At 33.1% G+C, this 19,448-nt stretch overlaps 1 protein-coding gene across 3 annotated transcripts in view; it reads right to left on the bottom strand.

Annotated features, from left to right (window-relative positions):
• Positions 1–201: 201 nt before the first annotated feature.
• NEDD1 (NEDD1 gamma-tubulin ring complex targeting factor) overlaps positions 202–19,448 on the bottom strand; it is a 42,949-nt gene continuing 23,702 nt past the window's right edge. For all 3 annotated transcript variants that reach the window (XM_039874055.1, XM_039874054.1, XM_039874056.1), the window contains exons 6-15: positions 18,075–18,304; positions 16,499–16,700; positions 15,924–16,119; positions 13,201–13,329; positions 10,937–10,984; positions 9,806–10,008; positions 8,766–8,910; positions 7,706–7,862; positions 2,062–2,128; positions 202–1,628 (exon numbers count right to left, since the gene is read on the bottom strand). In XM_039874055.1, coding sequence (XP_039729989.1) covers positions 1,524–1,628; positions 2,062–2,128; positions 7,706–7,862; positions 8,766–8,910; positions 9,806–10,008; positions 10,937–10,984; positions 13,201–13,329; positions 15,924–16,119; positions 16,499–16,700; positions 18,075–18,304 — 1,482 coding nt within the window. In that variant the 3' untranslated portion in view covers positions 202–1,523. The remainder of the gene's footprint in view (positions 1,629–2,061; positions 2,129–7,705; positions 7,863–8,765; positions 8,911–9,805; positions 10,009–10,936; positions 10,985–13,200; positions 13,330–15,923; positions 16,120–16,498; positions 16,701–18,074; positions 18,305–19,448) is intronic.

A 19,448-nucleotide genomic window follows, 5' to 3' on the forward strand; every position in this document is an offset into this window, starting at 1 on the left:
TAGAAAAAGGCAATAGGAAAATATTAATGGATTCTAATACAGCATGTAGGCAAAACACACTTTGTCTTCTAAATCTGCTTGATAATGATAAATAAAGAAACTTGTTACAAGTCATAATGCTTTCATAATCCACCAGAAAAAAGATCACAGTAGCACCCTTTTATGCTTCAATACAAATGTATTCTCTGAGCCACACTGGGAAAAAGTAACATTTTCATTTTTATTCCTTGAAGTAGTTATTAGCATGTTTACACTTACTAAAAATATCCTTAAATTTTCCATTGCATTGGAAAACCATAAAGTTAGTAAGCTAACTCAATTTCCTTTTTATTTTAGTAAATATTTTCATCTCAAAAGTGAAAACTGGGCAGGAGTACTATTATATAAGGAACACAGTTTAAATCTTTGGAATAAGAGACTATAAGGAAGTAAACAAGCCAGTAACTCCACCTAATCTTATACCACTAAAACTGTTGATCACAGCAGGTAAATGTATACATCTACCTATTGTCAAAGAGGTATAAATTCTGACAATTAACCTTTCTAAATTTTATGGTAAGGTCAAAAATATAAAATTATTACACACAACATACAAAGAATTAGAGAAAGTTAATGATATAAACCACACACATAAAAAAATCCACACTGCATTTGGGAGAAAAAAATGGCAATAATACAATAATATTTAGTTTCTAATATAAAATGTTCACTGATTATAGGTTGAATCATGTTAGTTGAAACTTTATAGTATAATTTTGCTTGTTATTAATTCATGTGATAATTAGCAGATAAGCAGCTCTGGTCAAATCTTATGAATCCTTAAAAGTTTTCATAAGTAAAATGAAGTCAGCTAAAAGAACACCAACCATGAGTACAGATTTGTCGGAAATACAATACGGTAACATAAATGCAATAGATATATAATGTAATCTGTGCAACGGAAAATTCCAAAAATTGTCTAATCAAATATACAAGTAATAAATAATTGTCATACTTGACTTTATCAAGTTAAAATAATTACTAACGTACTTTGTGTTTTATTAATCAATTACTTAGAAATACCAATTGCCATTTTAAAATGACTTTCTCCATAAAAATAGAATGTGTATCAAATTGTTTAATCCTCAAACATCCAAAAAAATTTGGAAGGCAACTGTCAATTGAAAATATATCTGTTAAAAAAGGTGATTTTAAAACATCCATAACCTATTTTTTGCACAATTTTCTTTTTTTATGAAAAAGGGCACTTAGTGTTTAGCTAAAGCTTTCAGAAAATAAAGATCCTATTGACTTTCCTATTAGGCAGATTATACACTGCACTGCTTTTAATATAAAAATATAAATATTTTTGACAGAGAAGATGAAATAGTGGTTGGTATAAAATCCCATCACTTTTTTACCTAATATATGGGACAAAAAAATTTTTTTCCCGGAGTCCAAGAAAACAGTAAAGATTCCATGCACTTCTGTGTTGCCAGAAACTTCCCAGATCACAAAACATGTAGAAGGTATTTACTGAAATTTCAAAAGTGGGCCCGCAGTCTTTTGTTTTCTTCTCGCAGTCTTTCAATTTCAGCCACTAACCCTTCATTCACTGAGTATCTTTCCAGCAAAGAGTGCATTTCATTCTAGAAAAGGACAAAGATGCTTTTAAAATTACTGGTATTTCACATTTATTTGGCAAGTTATTTTACACATTTATTGTTTCTCTCATGTTCAACTAGCTAAATGATATAATTTGTACTTCATCACCCTTATTACTTCACTAATATAAATAAAAGGTCATACTAAAATTTACATATTTGGAAGGCTTCTATATGCACATTTGGGAAGTTTTCTGTTTACTTATTGAAAAGAAAAAAAATTGTAATAAAATAGCCTTATCTATCATAGATTAAAATAAAGCGTGACCTATTAACAACTATTCTACTTATTAAATTTTTAAAACTTTCTGTTTATCAGAGCAACTACATATAACTAAGTAAAAAATATATTGCACTTAAATGGATTTTGTATATGCACAACTCTACACTCATTTAAAATAAAATTTGTCATACATACCAACTGCATATGAAACTGTTTAATCATCTCTACTTGCAAATTCACAATGTCTTTATGACATGCTTCTCTAGGGGAGAATATAAAATACTGTTAAAATTGTAACAGTTTACCAAATCTAGATCATTAAAGAAAATGGCTAAGCTCTCATTTTTCAAATTATTGGATGTTAACAATTATTATAATAAAAATAGCAATGCACCTAGCATTTGTTTAATACAGGCTAGGTACTGTTTTTTGTACTTTACATGTAATAACTCATTTAATCTTCACAACTAGGTACAATTATTACCTCCATTTTACCAGTTAAGTAATTGAACCACAGAGCAGTTATAACTCATCCAAAGTCACAGAACCAGTTAAGTGGTGGACCTAGGATAGCACCTAGGATAGGACGGGAGGCTGTCTGCCTCCACTTCACTCCACACCATTCCTTAATACAGAAATTCTCATTAAGGAAAGACACAGATTTATATTACAATGAAATATACACAATTCACTAGGTTATACTATTTTATCAATACATTAGCTATTAAAAAAATACTTCCAGTAGAATGGAAAGGGGTGATTTGGGTGGTTGTAACAGCTTACTCATAGAATGCAATTAATTCGTGCTTATAAAAGAATATATGAAAATCGTGAATTATAATAAAAGAAACACTCAGTCACCCACCATATACCTTATAAGCTAGAACATCACCAAAATCATATATACTGCCTGTATGCTCCTGATTCCATCACTTAACTCTTGCAAGAAGCTTAAGAAAAAAAGACAGTACTCTAATGAATTTTTCTTAAGCAAAGAAATGTTTTAAAAAATACATTTGTATAACAGAGAATATGTACTCAATAATGCTTAAAAGCATTACAAAAAGGGTAGCATATCCTATGTAGTATGTGTATATCTGAGTAGTATACATATACAAAATAATCCAATATCACATTTTCAAGATTTATGTTCTATACATCTGTAATTCACTGATTTGTACTGATGTATACATTTTCCTGTCAATTGATATTTGGATTGTTTTCAAGTTTTATTATTACAATAGTGTTATAAACAATCATTTATATATCTCTCAATCCACGCATGCCAATTTCTATAGATGATATATCCGAGAGTAGGTATTGCTGAGTGATAGGTATGACCCAGATGTACACTTGTATAATGCAAATTGTTTCCTGAAGTGGTATCAATGGACATGCTCATTATCAGTGTAACAGAATTCCTCTTGCTCCACATCCACATCAAGACTTGTGTTGTCAGACTTTTTACAATATTTTCCCATCTACAGGGTATGAAATGATATCACATTGCATTTTTAGTTCTCTGATTAATTACAGGATTGAGCATCTCTCCCAGTTTCATATCTCTTCTGTGAAATGCTGTTCCATGTCTTTTAACAATTTTTCTATTAAATGTCTTTTTCTTATTTATTAATAAGAGTTCTTTACATAATCTGATCCTTTGTTATGTGAGTACTGCAGATATTTTCTTGTCTTTTCACTTTGTTAATAGTGTCCTGTGATGAGTTCTTATTAATATGCTGATTTACTAAGATACCACAGTCAAATTTGCCAATCTATTTTTAGAAGTAGAATATCCTCTTATTTCTTAATAACTTCCCAACCCTGAAGTCATAAATAAATTCTCTTATATTGTGTACAATTTTGCCCTTTACATTTAAACTTTTACTACATGTGAATTTGATCTTTTAATAGCATGAAGTAGGGCTCTATACTTATTTTTCATATGAATAACCATATTTCACAACACTGTTCATTAATTTTCCATATTCTGCACACATATCTGCCATGTTTCCTCTGTCATAGATCACATTTTCATATGTGCATAGGTTTCTTTCTGGCCTATTTGATTCCTTTGGCCAATCTGTCACGCTGTACTATTGCTACACTATTTTAATTATAGCTTAATAATTAAACTTATATCGATAAACAAATCCCCTTCAACATTACTCTTCTCTAGACATGTCTTGATTATTCCTGGATCTTTTCTTCTTTCATATGCGTTTTGGAACTATCTCATCATCATCTTTCAAAAAACCCAGGGATTGAGTGTAATTGCATTAAGTCTATAGACCAATTTAGAATAAATGACATCTTCCTAATATCTTTCCAGTTAGTTAAATGTTAATGCTTTCTAACAAAATTTTAAAATGTTTTTCTATAAAGATTTTTATAGAAATAATGCCTTATTTTTTCTGTTGCAACTATAAGGGCATGTAAAAATTTTTTTCTCTTTTGCTTTCAATTTTGGTAAAAGCTATTAACAAACTGAAGGAATCAGAAAACCATGACGGTAGCCAGGATTTCTTCTCTTGCAAAGAAGAGAAGTCTACTAGGTAAGTACCACATTTCCTTTTGTTTTTCCCTCTGGAGAATGTGCCGATTCCAGCGTGGGGAAAAGAGGCTGAGCTGAAAACAGTGCCTTGGAGCTTGAGAGAGTCTCACTGGGGTCGGGGGGGTGGGGATGGAGTTTGGGGCTGCCAGAACACCCAAAGCTGCAAGGTCCAAGATCCTGGAAAGAGCACCTGAAGTAAAGTAAATCTGAAACTGTGCAATTTCCCCTGGAGACATCTGTTGATTCCTAAGCAATGCCTATACTGGGTGAGATGACAGTGAAGCCAAACAAAAAGTAGCAGCTCTAAAGAGCAGAGAAAGTATTTTGCAGCCTTATGATGCCGGGGAAATGAAGGTTGAAGTTCAAGACCCATCAAGGTAAAAAGGTCTGTGAATACTGCACACATTCAGCTGACGTTCTCAAAGGCACAGATTAAACACTAGGAATAAAGGCAAACCAGAAATAAACTAGCCCTAAGAAAACCTGAAACCCAGCAAGTACAGACCAGTGATCTGCTAGCCTGAAGAAACTTAAATCTTCTTGAAAAACAACAGAAATAGACCCACAGACTTTCATTTAGGATGTAATCTCTCCAACCCTAGTAAATGAGAACAAGCCAGATTATCTATAAAACCATGTGTTTTAAAATTCAACCACAGAGCTGAGAGTGTAAAGAAACCTAAATGAACTAAAATCTAGAAAATGATGATTCCCTCCTAGCAGAAGAGAGACCCATGATGGTTTTCATCCTCAATAGAGCACTGGGAGAAGACAGTTGTCATTGATGAGTAAGGAGAACTAGATGAATTTTTTACAGATTTGTAAAGGCCAAATGAAGACTGGCGTAACAGTTCAGAACCCTAAAGAGTCCCGGCCACAGAGAAAGTCTGCAGGCCTTCACTGAGTACTTCTGTAAAAACAGGGGCACAGCAAGAGGGCTGAGAGAGATTCCCTCCACCCTCCACCTCCACCCACTACCACCAACACATAAGGAACAGATACACAAAGCCTAGTGAAGACCTGGGTTAGGGGAGAACTGAGAGTAACCTCTCTTAAGCTCTGAAGCACTCCAGGCCAGGCCCTTGTGGAGAAGGCAGCCACACTCCATAGCTGAGGAAGAACTGCCCAGAGAGATTCCCTCACGGCCTCCTTTGTGCACCCACTCTGAGACATAGCTGTGCAAGACCTACTGTGCAGAGCAGGGAAATTTACAGAAACCCTTTGAGCCATTCTGGATCCTCGCTGAGTCCCAGGCAGAGGCTGCCTATGGTAGGTGGAGTGCAGAAGAGCTGAGAGAGGCCCCTACCCACACCCTCTCCTCAGGTACAGGAATGCAAGGCATGCAGAAAGCTGAAGGCAGGACAGGTATCTTTCTAAGGACGTCACAGCAGAAGGACTCCCTTTCCATGTTCCCAATGTTGCTTTGTTCACATATTATAGTCAGCTATATCCAGATGATTCTGCTTTTTTGCCATATATATGCATTCCTGAAAAACCTCATATTCTTTAAAATTATGTACTAAAAATAATGGAGACAAATTTTTAAATTTTAATATATAATAGAATATTCAACCTTAAAAAAGGAAATCTTGCAATATTCAACATGTATGAACATGAATGACATAATGCTAAGTGAAATAAGCCAGTTACAGAGAGACAGACAAATACTGAATGATTCTGCTTATATGAGATATCAAAAATAGTCAAACTCATGAAAACAACAAATAGAATTGCAGCTGTCAGGGGCTGGGGAGAAGGGGAAACAGGGAGTTGCTAATTTACGAGTATAAAATTTCAGTTACACAAAGTAAGTTCAAGAGATCTGCTCTACAGCACTGTGCCAATAGTTAACAATACTGTACTGTACACTTAAAAATCTATTAAGAGAGTAGATCTCATCTTAAGTGTTCTTACCAAATTAAAACTTTTTTTAAAAAGGAAGAAAAAAGAAAATAATAGGACTTAGGGAAAAAGGATTAGGGCAGACCACTCAAAACAGATAAAACTTTATAACCAAAGCACTATAAAAACAAATAAATCCTAATAAAAATACTAGCTTAGTTTAAATATTAAAATATTTAATAAAAAGACTTCGCCTTAAAAAAGTGATTGTCACTTGATAAAAGGGGAAAGAAGACAGAAGGAAGCATTGAGCTGTCAAGCACGAAGGCAAAAATAAAACGTCCAAAAATGGAAGAATAATCACAAAATAAGTACTTCCTCACACAGACAACATAGTCAAACTGGTTAAGAGGAAGGGTTTAGAAAAAGATGGACACTGATAGGTGGTTTGCTGCTTTCAGCAACGTTTACGCACTTTGTTGTGGATGCTGTTACACGAACCAACAAAATTTATTCATCATATTGTCATCGCTGCTTTATCTATCAATCATAAATGAATTAATTCACATTAAAGAAACACACATCATAGTAGGACAGATTGTACCTTTCCCAGTTAAACTATAAGGACTTTGAAAGCAGACCATTCATTTTTGCATCCTTAGTATCTGGTACATATACTAGACATACTGTAAATGTTAAAATGATTATTTTTCTTTGAAAACTGTATATGTTAACATTTAAAAATGTTTATTCAAAACACTGTTAACATTAAAAAGAGACATGTACCAACAAAAACTGCACATCTCCAACATTCTTACTCATGATAACTAAATCCGAGTTAGAATACTAAGTAACTATAGGTCAGAAAGAAAACAGATCTTAATAATTGGTAATAGCCTCCAAAATATATTGAGATGATAGGTAAAAGGAAGTAGCATTCTAGAACACATTCTTACAATGTTCAAAATTCAAAGAATGAGAAGACAAGAATAGATAGGTACAAGAATTTTTTAACTGAAGTGTTACATTCTAATGCATTCTATTTGAAAATTTTCAGAATTCTTTTTAAAGATATTTTTCTCTATACATTGCACCTAGCAAACTTAACAGGTGATCTATAAATACTGTACATAAGGATCCCATTTGCGCTTACCGGAATCCATCTACATTTTGATGATTAAAAAAATCCACAATGGCTGCCTACTTTTTAGAATGCCCTGCCAAATTATCTAATAATTACCCTAGGTAATTGTGCCTTTTCCTGGCTGATATTTAATAAATTCAATCTATGAACATCAACAAAACTCATTATGTTTTCTATGGTTTTATAAACACCAGAACTTTGGCAAAAGCAGTAACCACCAACATTACTTATAGTTCTGGTTTTATACCTAATAAAAAAAGCCAGTTAAGGTATAGATAGAATGATTGCTCAATTACTACCTAAAGTCATCCATTGTTTCCTGTATCATGTTTTGAATAAACCGGATTTGAACAGATGTCAATGGTGCATTTGGCCGATTACTTCCAATGGTATCAGCTATTTTTTCTGAGAGTGAACTGGCAACTCCAGCAGTGACAGAAGATGCTAACTTTGGATCTAAAATAAAAAAGAGAGAAAATATTAATAGTCAACTTCGACTAAAAGACATCAAACATTTCTAAATAAGATTTGGCATGAGAAAACTTGAAAAACTAGAAAAGAACAGTGACACTGAGAAAAATTCACTGTTTGGAATAATACAAATCTTAGAAACTTTCTATGACATTGTTTCTAATAGTCATTTATCTAGATATATAAACTGCCAACTGTCTAATGTAATCATATATGACAGAGGGCTTAATCTTGAAGAATCTCTGAACCACTTCCTCTTATAAAAGATGAATGTGACAAGTTGCAACACAAACTATATAAACCAAGACTATTAAAAACAAACAGAAAAAATATAGGAGCAAAGTAGTGCTACAGGCAAAACCCTAGAGTTTAAGTTAATACAATTTATCTACAGAAACCTTAAGGTAAAATACAGATATCTATACAAAAGAGTTGCTTCTATACAAAGTGTTAATTTGTATAGATAACTCTTATAGCTGAACCTAGTATCTCCTTAAATGCGATCAAGTTTTTAGGGTCAGTGGTATGAACTCTATGAATAAGACTTTAATATGGGCGGGGGGACAATTTGGGGTAGTTAATGACCTATTTTCAAAGGGTCCTAACATTATATTCCTATCTGTACCATATTAAAGACACAAATTAGGTTGAAAATGAAATTCACACCAAGAGAGTTTCAAATAAATGTAGTTACAGTTAACCACTCATATACATTTTATAGTCTTCTAGTAAGATAGTCAGTCACACTACAGAAATATCATAAACTTTAAACTCTTTGAACATTTTTACTTTCAGTTTATGATCACTCCATTTATTTATCTTTTCAAGTTAAATAGTGGGAGTTTTCAACTTAACACTTTCAAATATTAAGAAGTTTTATGCACTTACGTGGAGTTGAGGATCCATTAATTGTGGGTTCATATAGTAACTGGGCTTCATTTTCTTTGTCAAATTTCTCAGGACTTCTTGTTTGGTTAGATGATGGAGAGGTATTTATATTCCCAGTTTCAGCACCGGAGATCAACTTTGCAAACTTCACATTTAAAATAAAAAATTACTATATAAATTCTGGTATCATCCATATAATTTGTACTTACTTTTCTCTTTCTATCCAGTAAAGTCGGGTAAAGGAAGAGTAGAAAGAGATACAGAAAGAGAAAAAGATTGCTAGGACTAGTAGCAAAATAAATCAAATTACTCAACAGAACAATCTCAGTGATAACATGATGAGGAAAACCTTATTTACTAAGCATCTGGCTATTGAATATCATTTAAAATTAATTTTAAAAAAATTCCCCAAAGTCTCATGTGTTAACTAGTCAGAAATAAATAAAAAATAAGTCCAAAGACATTTCTGTACTTCTTGAGTGGTGTCTTTTCAATATCATTCTAAAAATATAATTATAAAAATAAATAGACATACTGCACAAAAGACTAAGCCTTCCTGGTAATATCTGATCATTTTAAACCATTACATAATAATTCACTTCTATATTGAATATTGTATTATCATAAAAAGTAATGATAATGAATTATATCAAGTTGCTCTAAGACCAAGAGCAAAGGACTTGACCACCAACTTGGTGCTTTCTGCTGCAGTGAAAATACATTCTAAAAAATCTGGGAATAAAATATTCTTACACAGTTAAATCAGGATTCTTGTTAAAAAAACAAACAAACAAACAAAAAAAACATAAGTTTAAAACTTCTGTTACCTTCAACATACTCAGAGACAGATTTCAAAAGTATCCTTTAGTTTTGAACATGTGACATCAAGATATGAATATTTTTCTACTTAGTAAGTGCATAGCACTGTCAATAATAAGGACACATCCAACAGCCACTGCCTGTTTTCTAGAGATGAACTTCATTATGCTTGTTAGTGATAAACACACACAGTGAGTTCAGTATCATTTTCAGGCAGATACCTGTTTGAAGGAGTCTTTAGGTTCTTGTTTTCCCAGATATGTTTTCTTAGATTCAGCTATCAGATCATGACTTTCATTTTCTTCTTTCCCTGGAGATCCCATGAGGACATTAAGAGGACTAGAATGCAAAACTGAAGTGCCTGAAGATCCTGGATGTTTTCTTGGAGGAAACATTGAGTTCAATTGTGTTAAAAAGTCAAGACCTGAAAAGGAAGAGAAAAAAAACACATTTGCATAAGATGTTCCCAATCTTGGATATTTAACAGAAGCACTTAACACAACAGACAGGTTAATGCAGTAGAAAGACATGGGATTTGGATTTAGCAGGCAGGTTCATTTGTCAGCTCTAGCCCTTATTTGATGTGTATTTTTAGGCAAAAATCATAAACTCTCCATGACTGCTTCCTGATCTGTAAATGTGAATGATGATATCTATTTCCTTGAGTGGTAAGGATTAAAGGAGATACTGTATGTGAAAATACTTCGAGAACTGCAAAACGAAATTAACGTTTTAGTCAATATTAGTTTTCGATAAACTGAAAATTGTTAATTTGGTACACATCTGGGCAGGCAGCCTCTAAGATGGCTCCTAATGATCCCTGCCTTTCAGCCTGGATCCTTGCCTTTGTGTAATACCCTTCCTTTAAATGTGAATTGGACCTAGTGACCTGCTTCTAAAAAAAAGAATACAGCAAAAGTGGTGGGATGTCATTTTCGAGATTAGGTTATAAACACACTGTGACTTCCATTTTGAATGCTCTCTGTCACTCTCTTGCTCACCAACTCTGAGAGAAGTTAGTTGCCGTGTTGTCAGCTGCCCTGTGGAAAGGCCCACAGGAGAAAGAACTGATTGATGTCTTTGGCCAACAGTCATATGAATGAATTTGGAAGCAGATCTTTGAGTAGTTAAGCCTTGAGATGACTGCAGCCATGTGGAAACCCTGATCAAAGCACCAAGAGAGAGCTAACGCCACAGGCACTCAGTTAAGCCATGCTCAGATTCTTAACCCACAATTATGAGATGATAAATGCTCCTTTAAGATTCAAAATGGTGGTGTAATTTGTCACACAGTAATAGATAACGCAATATCACTTATCATTTTTATAAAAATACTTCTCAGTGGTCCTTACCATCTCCATTGCCTGAGGGCTCATCACCTCCCTTGTTAACTCCAGTATCTATAAGAAAAGTAGAAAATCAAGTTTAAAAGATAGTGAAAACGATACCATAGCAACTTAGGTTTCCTATTCATTTCCCAGAGTTCAGAGACTAAGAAGAAAAATCTAAGTAAAGTTAAAGCTAGTATTCACATAAACTTCCGTTTTTGTTCTTAGCTTCATGTATAGCAGCAAATATGAAAAGATAATTCTATGATATAGTCATTTAACAAGACAGCAAAGTATACTAGACGAAGCAGTGTAGTAAACTCAAAAGATTTGTTTGTAATCTAGTTCTGCCCATCCTTAGCAGCTTTGTGATCTTGGACAAATCTTTAATACAATTAAGCTTCAGTTTCTGCATCTGTATAAGGGTGATAATGCCCTGATCACTTCACAAGATTGTTTTGAGAATCAATGGAAATAATGCAAAAATATTTTGCGAGCAATACAATGCTATAAAAACCATAAGGTTTTATTAATATTTATTTCAGTGGTAGAATATTTTAATACTGTTAATATTTCCAATTTACTAATTAACGACAAAAAATTGCTTAACTCCATTTTACCAGATTAATAGAAAGATGGTCAATGGTCACAAAGAAATTCAACAGAAATTCGAATGGCCAATAAATTATCATAAAAGATTATCATATAAGTAAAACTGTCATCCATCTATCCATCCATCCATCTATCTCTCTGCATGTGTGTATATATACCTAGTAATTGCATTGTTAGAAGTTATTAGTTTTGCCCTAACAAAAGCAGTATTCTTTTTTAAAAGATTAAAACACAAATCTCGATAATAAAAATCAGTACTATATTTAGTATCCTTATTTTCTTATTACTAACATAAACCTAATAAATAAAGGGCATATGGCTCATACACTAATCGTATTTTCAAAAATAGCTTAAGTAATTAAAGAGGAATTTCTATGCATTAGTCATTTCTCTTAAAACCATTAAAGAGAATTTCATTTATAACTCAAAACCCTCCAAAAAGCCCCTTTCTTACATCCTTCAACTCAAAAGTTAACTCCATGGGTTCTCAATAAGCCACAACTCCTCCAACTGGGTACTAACTTCTGAATCCTTCTCAACTCCAGCCTAAGCCACTTTTCCCTCCTTGGCCCACATCCTTCCTATCTTTACCTTTAACTATGGAGTCTGACCTCCCTTCCTCCTGAAACAAAGGAATCCTTCCTCTTTCATTAGGAAGATAAGGGAATTTGACCTGGCAATTGAAGTAGTCATTTTCAGGTTGGGGTAAGGTAGAAGACGCAATAATTCTGTACTATCAAATATGTATTTATTCTTTCTCATTATGAAATTCATTGTAGAAAACTGGAAAATAGGCAATTTTAAAGTAAAAAATGAAATTTTATAAGATTGTGAGCAGATGTAACAATTTAATCATCCTGCTACTGTTAACATTTAGATTTGCTCATTTTTCACTATTATATATAAACAGTAAACATACAAATATTTGTGGGCTTCTCTGAGTATTTCCTTAGGTAGATATACAGAAATAAAATTAACAGGCCAAAAAGTATGAATAGTTAAGCCTGCCAAATTATCTTCCAGAAATTTACCCATATTGTTGATAATACTGCTATTATTAGCTGTGAAACTGTCTCATTATAGGAAACAGAATGGACATGAGTACCCAAAAAACACAGCCAATGTGCCTAGTTCATATAGTGTAAACAACAATGATAAATAATGTTTCCATTTATCAGGCTGGCAAAGTTTTTTGCCGTTTGTTTCCTTTTCTTTTTAACAGCAACATCTACTAGCCATATTTCTCCATGAAAACATTTAATAAATACCAATTAAATACTAATAATCACAGAACAATTTTTTTTAAGTTAGGAAGATATATTTTGCTTATCCAAATATCTAAGATTTTATGAAAATTTATTCAGAAGTAGATACAAGTAAAAAAGATTACCTTTAAAGGCCAAACTTCCTTTAAGAAATTTCTGTGGAAATGAAAATCCTAACTTAAGAGCTTTCTGCATAGTTCCCATGTAAAAATTACCCATATATATTTTAGAATGATAACATTTGAAATATCAGGGTGAAGAAAAAGATATCACCTTGAGGACTGAGTAAGTTAGCAAACTGTCATGAAAAGAGTTAGTTAAACTGAAGCTATTACCCACATCTTTTCGCCAGAATAAAAATGTAATGACGACCAGCAAGAGAACATGACCCTCTGATTTCAACAGACTTACCATCTCTGATAGGTGAAAACATGTCACCTAAACTACTTTTTCCAGTATCATCCAAGCTGGAGAAATCCTGATTTTTTCCACTGTCTGTTTCCTTAGTTAAAATATCCGTATTGATGCTTCGAGGCAAACCTTATAGAAATTATATACAAAAATAAGAGTTCTTACATCTAAGTAAATTTATCATCAGAAGCTAGGTTCTAAAAATTAATGCATTACCCATATTATTGGTAATATTACAACTGTCACATCAAGAAAAAAAAAAGCAGAATTTAACAATAGCCCAGTTAACCATCATTTTCATGGAATAAAAGGCTCCCCCCCAAAAGCAAATAACTTATGTATTCATACAATACCACCTTATTTTAGCCATTTTGATTGGATTTTTTTTCTAAAATAACACATACTTTTCTTCCCTCTTAATACCAAACATAAATTACTTTTGTTACTAAATGACTCAGACTTAATCTATCCAGAAATAATTATTTTTTAAAAAGTCTGTAAGGCATATGTAACACAAAGCCTAACAGCAGGATTCAAGTCAGTTGTTTCCCCAACTTCCAGTGAATAGATTTTTTTCCCTCTTCTGTCTTTTCCTTCACTAACAGTGGGAGCTTAACATTGCTCTCAGCATTACTGACCTCAAATGACTTCAATAACCTCACAATAGTTTACTAAGAGGAAGGAAAACAGAATACCAAACTCATAAAGAATAGTAAAGTAGACAAAAATAAGGAGGCAGACAGCAGTTTATTGTTTACTCCTTGAGTGGCTGTTTCCTACTGAAAATGAGCACGAGTAACAAGTCTGCAGAGGTTGTCTTCAATAACTCCATTCAGGACACCTTCAGTAGAAGCAACATGAACTTTCTTCAAACTCTGGATTTATTTTACCAGAAGCTTGAAATAATAATAATAGTAATGATGATGATCATGATGACAATATTAGTCACACCATAACTTACTGATCGCCCGCTATGTTCCAGGAACTTTTGATATATTTTCTCTGATTTTCACAATAACCCTAAATGTTAAATATTATCTAAAAAGAGAAAAATAAGGCTCAGAATGGTCAAGAAAATTCTCCACAATCATCCTTGTAGGAAGTACAGACCTAAGACTTAAGCCTAATATACTCTTAATGTTTCAGAGAGAAAAAATTGTGTGTGTGTGTGAGAGAGACAGAAAATGAGGAAGCAAATGTAGCAAATTTATAAAATGGTGGCTATGCTAGACACTAGAGCCTAGGAGTTCTTTGCGCTACTATTATAACTTTTTGTAAGTTTGCAATCCTTTCAAATAAAATAAACAAAAATTTTTTTAATATGGGTGCTGAGCAAACATTCATTTTGCCAGAAACTTTGCTAATCAGCCAAAGAGCAGTTAATCAGTGATCGTGCAGACCCAAGTCTTTAGTTTCCTAATTAATGCTGTCATCATCAAACATGAGCCTCCTTATTAAAAACTAAGTGAATAACAGTAAAACCTTGGAAAATTTACAGTAAATGAAAGAATCTTTATTTCATTTAATTTTTGAAATTTAGGCATAAAGTTAATAATAAAATAATTTTGAAAATAATAAAGCAATTTTCAGTTAATTCAACATCTTGGCAAACATTATTCAAAGTTACAGTTCTTCTTTTAAGTATATAGCAATAGTATTTATTTACAGGAGTTCTTATATAAGGATCTAATTATTTTTCTATAAAATATATAATGATTTTAAGTAAGGATAATGTAGATATTCACAGAAAATTTACAGTGAATATACTTATTACTCTAAAAAACTATTCCACATTATCAAGGCTATCAAATTCAAGTTTTGCTTATACTTGGGGATAGTAAACTTAGACTGAGAAGGCACCAACAAATATTTTTGTCAAAGTCAAGTACTTATTCTAAAAATTAAAGACGACATGGATACATCTATTTTTAATAAGGATATTTTGGAAATATACTGGTATATATACTATATAGATAAAAATATCTGTTCCAAGTTGACAGTTTAGCACAACTTCTTAAAATAAAAACCAGAAGGTTTTCATGAGTTTAGGGAATATGATCTTTATTGTGGGCAAAGAATATATTCTACAGTAAGTGCGGGGAAGCTTATCGTCAATTTACACCTTCACAAAGTCTAAATGAATTCTTCATTAAGAAACGCATCAATATGATTATCAGAGTAGAAAAATATATTTAAAATTACAACATATTCATTTGGTTTTAGTTAATAAACTACTACAATCTGCTTAGCATGTGCCAGGCACTAGCCAACATCTAAATATGTTCATTTCATCACTTGACTCACCTCCCATTCTAAAATATGAAAAGGAGTCATTAATAGCCTTTCTCCAAAAAAAAAAACCAAAAAACCTGAGATCAACTCATGACATCATCAAAATTCCATTCTCTACTAATTAATCTGAAGATACAATGGAAAGTCATCCAGTTTAGTGATACTAAGAATGAATAAATTTCTAAGTTGACATTATTGTTTTTAAGATATTTTTTTCCAACAGAAGTTCGGCTAAATAGAATAAGTACCTTTCATTAATTTTTAAAAGACTTATAGTGGAAGTTAAAATTTTCACTTCTTCAATGATATCTACTAACATATTACCTAAATACTCAAGTAAATTTGCATCCTAGGTTCTTGAAAAAAGTGCTCATCATATACATAGGGGTGGGGTGAGGTCACTCTAAACAGTATGCATAAGCAACATTTACCTGCTTTGTCCTGAGCAACAACTGCTCCTTTCCCCACAGCTGTTGTCATGGGCTGTGGCAGAATTGTGGCGATGGAAGTGGTGGTTGCGTCTCTGACGATTCCAGAATTCTGAACTCCTCCACCAGCAGCGCTCACACTGACGGTTCGTTTGTTGACAGCTGACGGCTTATTTGAAGAGCCTTTATTTAAACTTGACTGAAATGTAATGGAATATTTAAAAGCTCAGGTTTCTAATGCTCTATACTGTTATTAATATTTTATAATTCCTCGTTACATTAAAAATATGTATATACTTTCCCTTACAAATCTTAAGCTTGCTGGTGGATCTGAGAGTCCCTATGAACCAAAAGCCTTTAAAAATATTTTTGAAAGTATGAGAATCAAGTGTAAAATTAACAAAACATAGTTTTAAAACCACACATCAAATATCTTTGCACTAAAATTATTTTAAATGCTTTCATATAAAAATAATGATAAATCAAATCTACATGGTGTTTAATTGATAGAAAACATTTCCATGAGCTAGATTTATTTTGTAAAATCAAAAATGCAGAAAATAAAGGAAATACCTTACCTTAGAAAGAGCAGTAGAGTACTGAAATGCTATACACTGCACAGATGTCTTGTGAGCACTGATGGTTTTAACTGGTGATTTCAACATCCTTAAATCATACTGATATATTTTCCCACGGGAAGATCCAATAGCCAAACTGGCTCCATCAGGGATGAAATCTACTGCAGTTAGAGGACTATCAGCCACTAAAGTTTTCACTAGCCTTTGGGAAGGAGAACAAAGTATATATAGACATGAGCACATACAGGTACGTAAGCTTATATGACACATAAGTAACTGTATACCAAAACCCAACTTACTTAGACCTCGGCAAACGGCATACACATCCCAAATATTGTTTAAAGTAGAAATTTAGAATTAGACTTAGAGACATTTCTAATATAATGGCATGTAAAGGAACTGCTGAACACTCTATCGTAATTTTCTATTCTCTTCTAATAGGTACAGTCTACATCTTCTAGAAACAGTACCTATTTAAGTAATTATTACTTTGGCAGTGAAGGTGACAGAATTCCTGGGTATTACTCCATAAACAAGGGCTCTACCCTTGGGGTTAAGGAGGCTCTCGGCATCCACTTTCCACTTACTGACCTGCTTAAGCCTCAAGAGGGCTGTGACCTTTCACAGGGGAGCAGCTGCTATTTGTTCTTAGTTGTGCATCTTTTGACCAAAAAGCTAACAGAACCCATGTGGCTTGATCCTCAGGAAGCTAAAACAGAAATATGGATACTGATCTGCTGAAGCTGAGCTCTTTGCTGGAGTGTCTAATGTAAGAGAGGAATGGCTTACTAACTCAGGTCTCTTAGTAATTTGTTCAAAAAAAAAAAAAAGAGTGAAAAAGAAAAAAGAAGCACATGAAATAAGTAACAGTTAAACTTTTAACAAGGGCTGACAGTACAGGTCCTTCCCCAGTAGTAACATTACCATTTTCTTCTACATGCTCTTTAGCTACTGTTAAGTATCTTGAATATATGTGTGGTGTTCTTGCAGCTTTTTAAAAAGCTAATCGAGCACCTCTGCAACTCTGAGAAGGATATGAAGGCACAATGGACCCAATTACTTAGATTATCCTTTAGCTCTAGACTAGTGGTTCTCAACTGGAGGCAGTTAAGATGTCACAACTGGGGAAGTGCTCCTGGCATCTAGTGGGTAGAGAGGCCAGGAATGCTGCTAAATATCCTACAATGCCTAAGACAGCCCCAACTCCAAATCAGAAATTATCCAGCCCCAAATGTTTATAGTTTAGAAACCCTGCTTTAGATAAAGAATTAATTTTAAAGCAAATTAATCATATTGCTTTAAAGCTTTACATATTTAGTTGCATGCTAAAATAAATATGTGAAATCATTAACATGCTATCTCTCAACATGCACAATCCAGAAGCACTCTCAAGAATGCCCACGCCTCATCTACTTTTTTCTGTATGGGAAGAAAAAGAAAAACATCTATCTTACCAGGTATCAGGTACACAAATTTTAGAGCTCTTGAACATTAACCAGAGGTCCATACTAATCACAAATATGTCTGCTATTGAGATATTTATTACTAAATTAAGAAATGAGCATGGCACACTTACTTCTTACTTGAAGTGTCATAAAGAATGATTCTTTTATCCAAGCCTATGGTTACAAATAGCAATTCATTGACAGGAGAAAAACAGATGCCTGAAGCTGGAGCTTTATGTGTATTGTCAAAGTTATGATAGGGACTCTGACTATTCACATCCCATAGAGTTACTATTCCATTATCCGAGACACTGCCCAGTAGTGATTTCTTAAATAAGGAGTACTTCAAATGCCGAACAGGCTGTAAAAATAAAAATAAATTTTATGTAATTGCAAGCATTCATAAGAACATTTTACATAAATAATGGCCAACCACCAAGCACAATACTCGCAGGACTTGGGACTTCTCTGGTTTATAAGTTAACAGGTGTCAATCATAACAACCATAAAATCATTTAATGGGCTATATAAGATGACTCCAAGACATACCAATATTCTAGTAATTGAATATTTGTCATGATTTTATTATCTTGGAGTATAGCTACCTCAATCTCCTTTTTCCAGAGGAAAAATATAATACATTGAAATTAATTGCATTAATTCACAGGGTTAAAACATCCACCATAAATACAAGACCCAGTTATAGCGAAATCACAAATAAGTATAAGGGAACACTAGCAGAGGATAAACAATATTTGTATTCTATATATGTTTTAGATATTTGGATGTTTTGATGAATCTGAGTATCCAAGGCACTGGCAATTCAACACCTAAAGCATAATAAAAATTAACTAAATCACGAGGAGAAACTGTCTAGACTGGGATGGATATACCCATTCTTTCAAAAGCGTCAGCCTGAGGGCAATGCTAGCTTTTCTCTAAACATTTGTCCCTGGGGGCAGTGGAGACATTCTCTCTTTCTAGTTTCTGCTAGATAAACCATAATAAACAAAAATCCAGTTTAAGTAAACAAGTCTGGATTAAAACTGCTTGAAATCTACTTTTACTAAAATACTGCTTTCAAACTTGTATTCATATTGCCATTTACTGTGCTAAAAATTAAGTACTTCACATTTAATTTTTCCCTGTGAAGGAACAGCAATCTAAATATACAAATTAAGCAGAATCCACTTGAGTGGGGAACTGGCTGTAAGATACCTTCAAACAGTTAAGTTATAGTCCTGAGTCAAGCAATGAATTAGGTTCTAGTAGGCAAGTTTCAGCTTTATATTTGGTCCTAGATAAAACTGGCATGGAATAAATGTCAAATCTGAGCAGATTTAGTTTGTTTGTTCTATCTAATTTAATCTTTTATATTCCAAAAAGATTTTAAACCACTGGCTTTTAGATATTAAAAACTCATATTCTACTTACTTCGAAGACGTTCAAAATAGTATGTACTAGCCTTCGACAAAAAAAATATTTAGAGAAAACATTACTAGTGA

The sequence above is a fragment of the Pteropus medius genome, unplaced genomic scaffold, assembly GCF_902729225.1.
Source record: "Pteropus medius unplaced genomic scaffold, Ma_sr-lr_union100, whole genome shotgun sequence".
In the NCBI taxonomy this organism is placed as follows: domain Eukaryota; kingdom Metazoa; phylum Chordata; class Mammalia; order Chiroptera; family Pteropodidae; genus Pteropus; species Pteropus medius.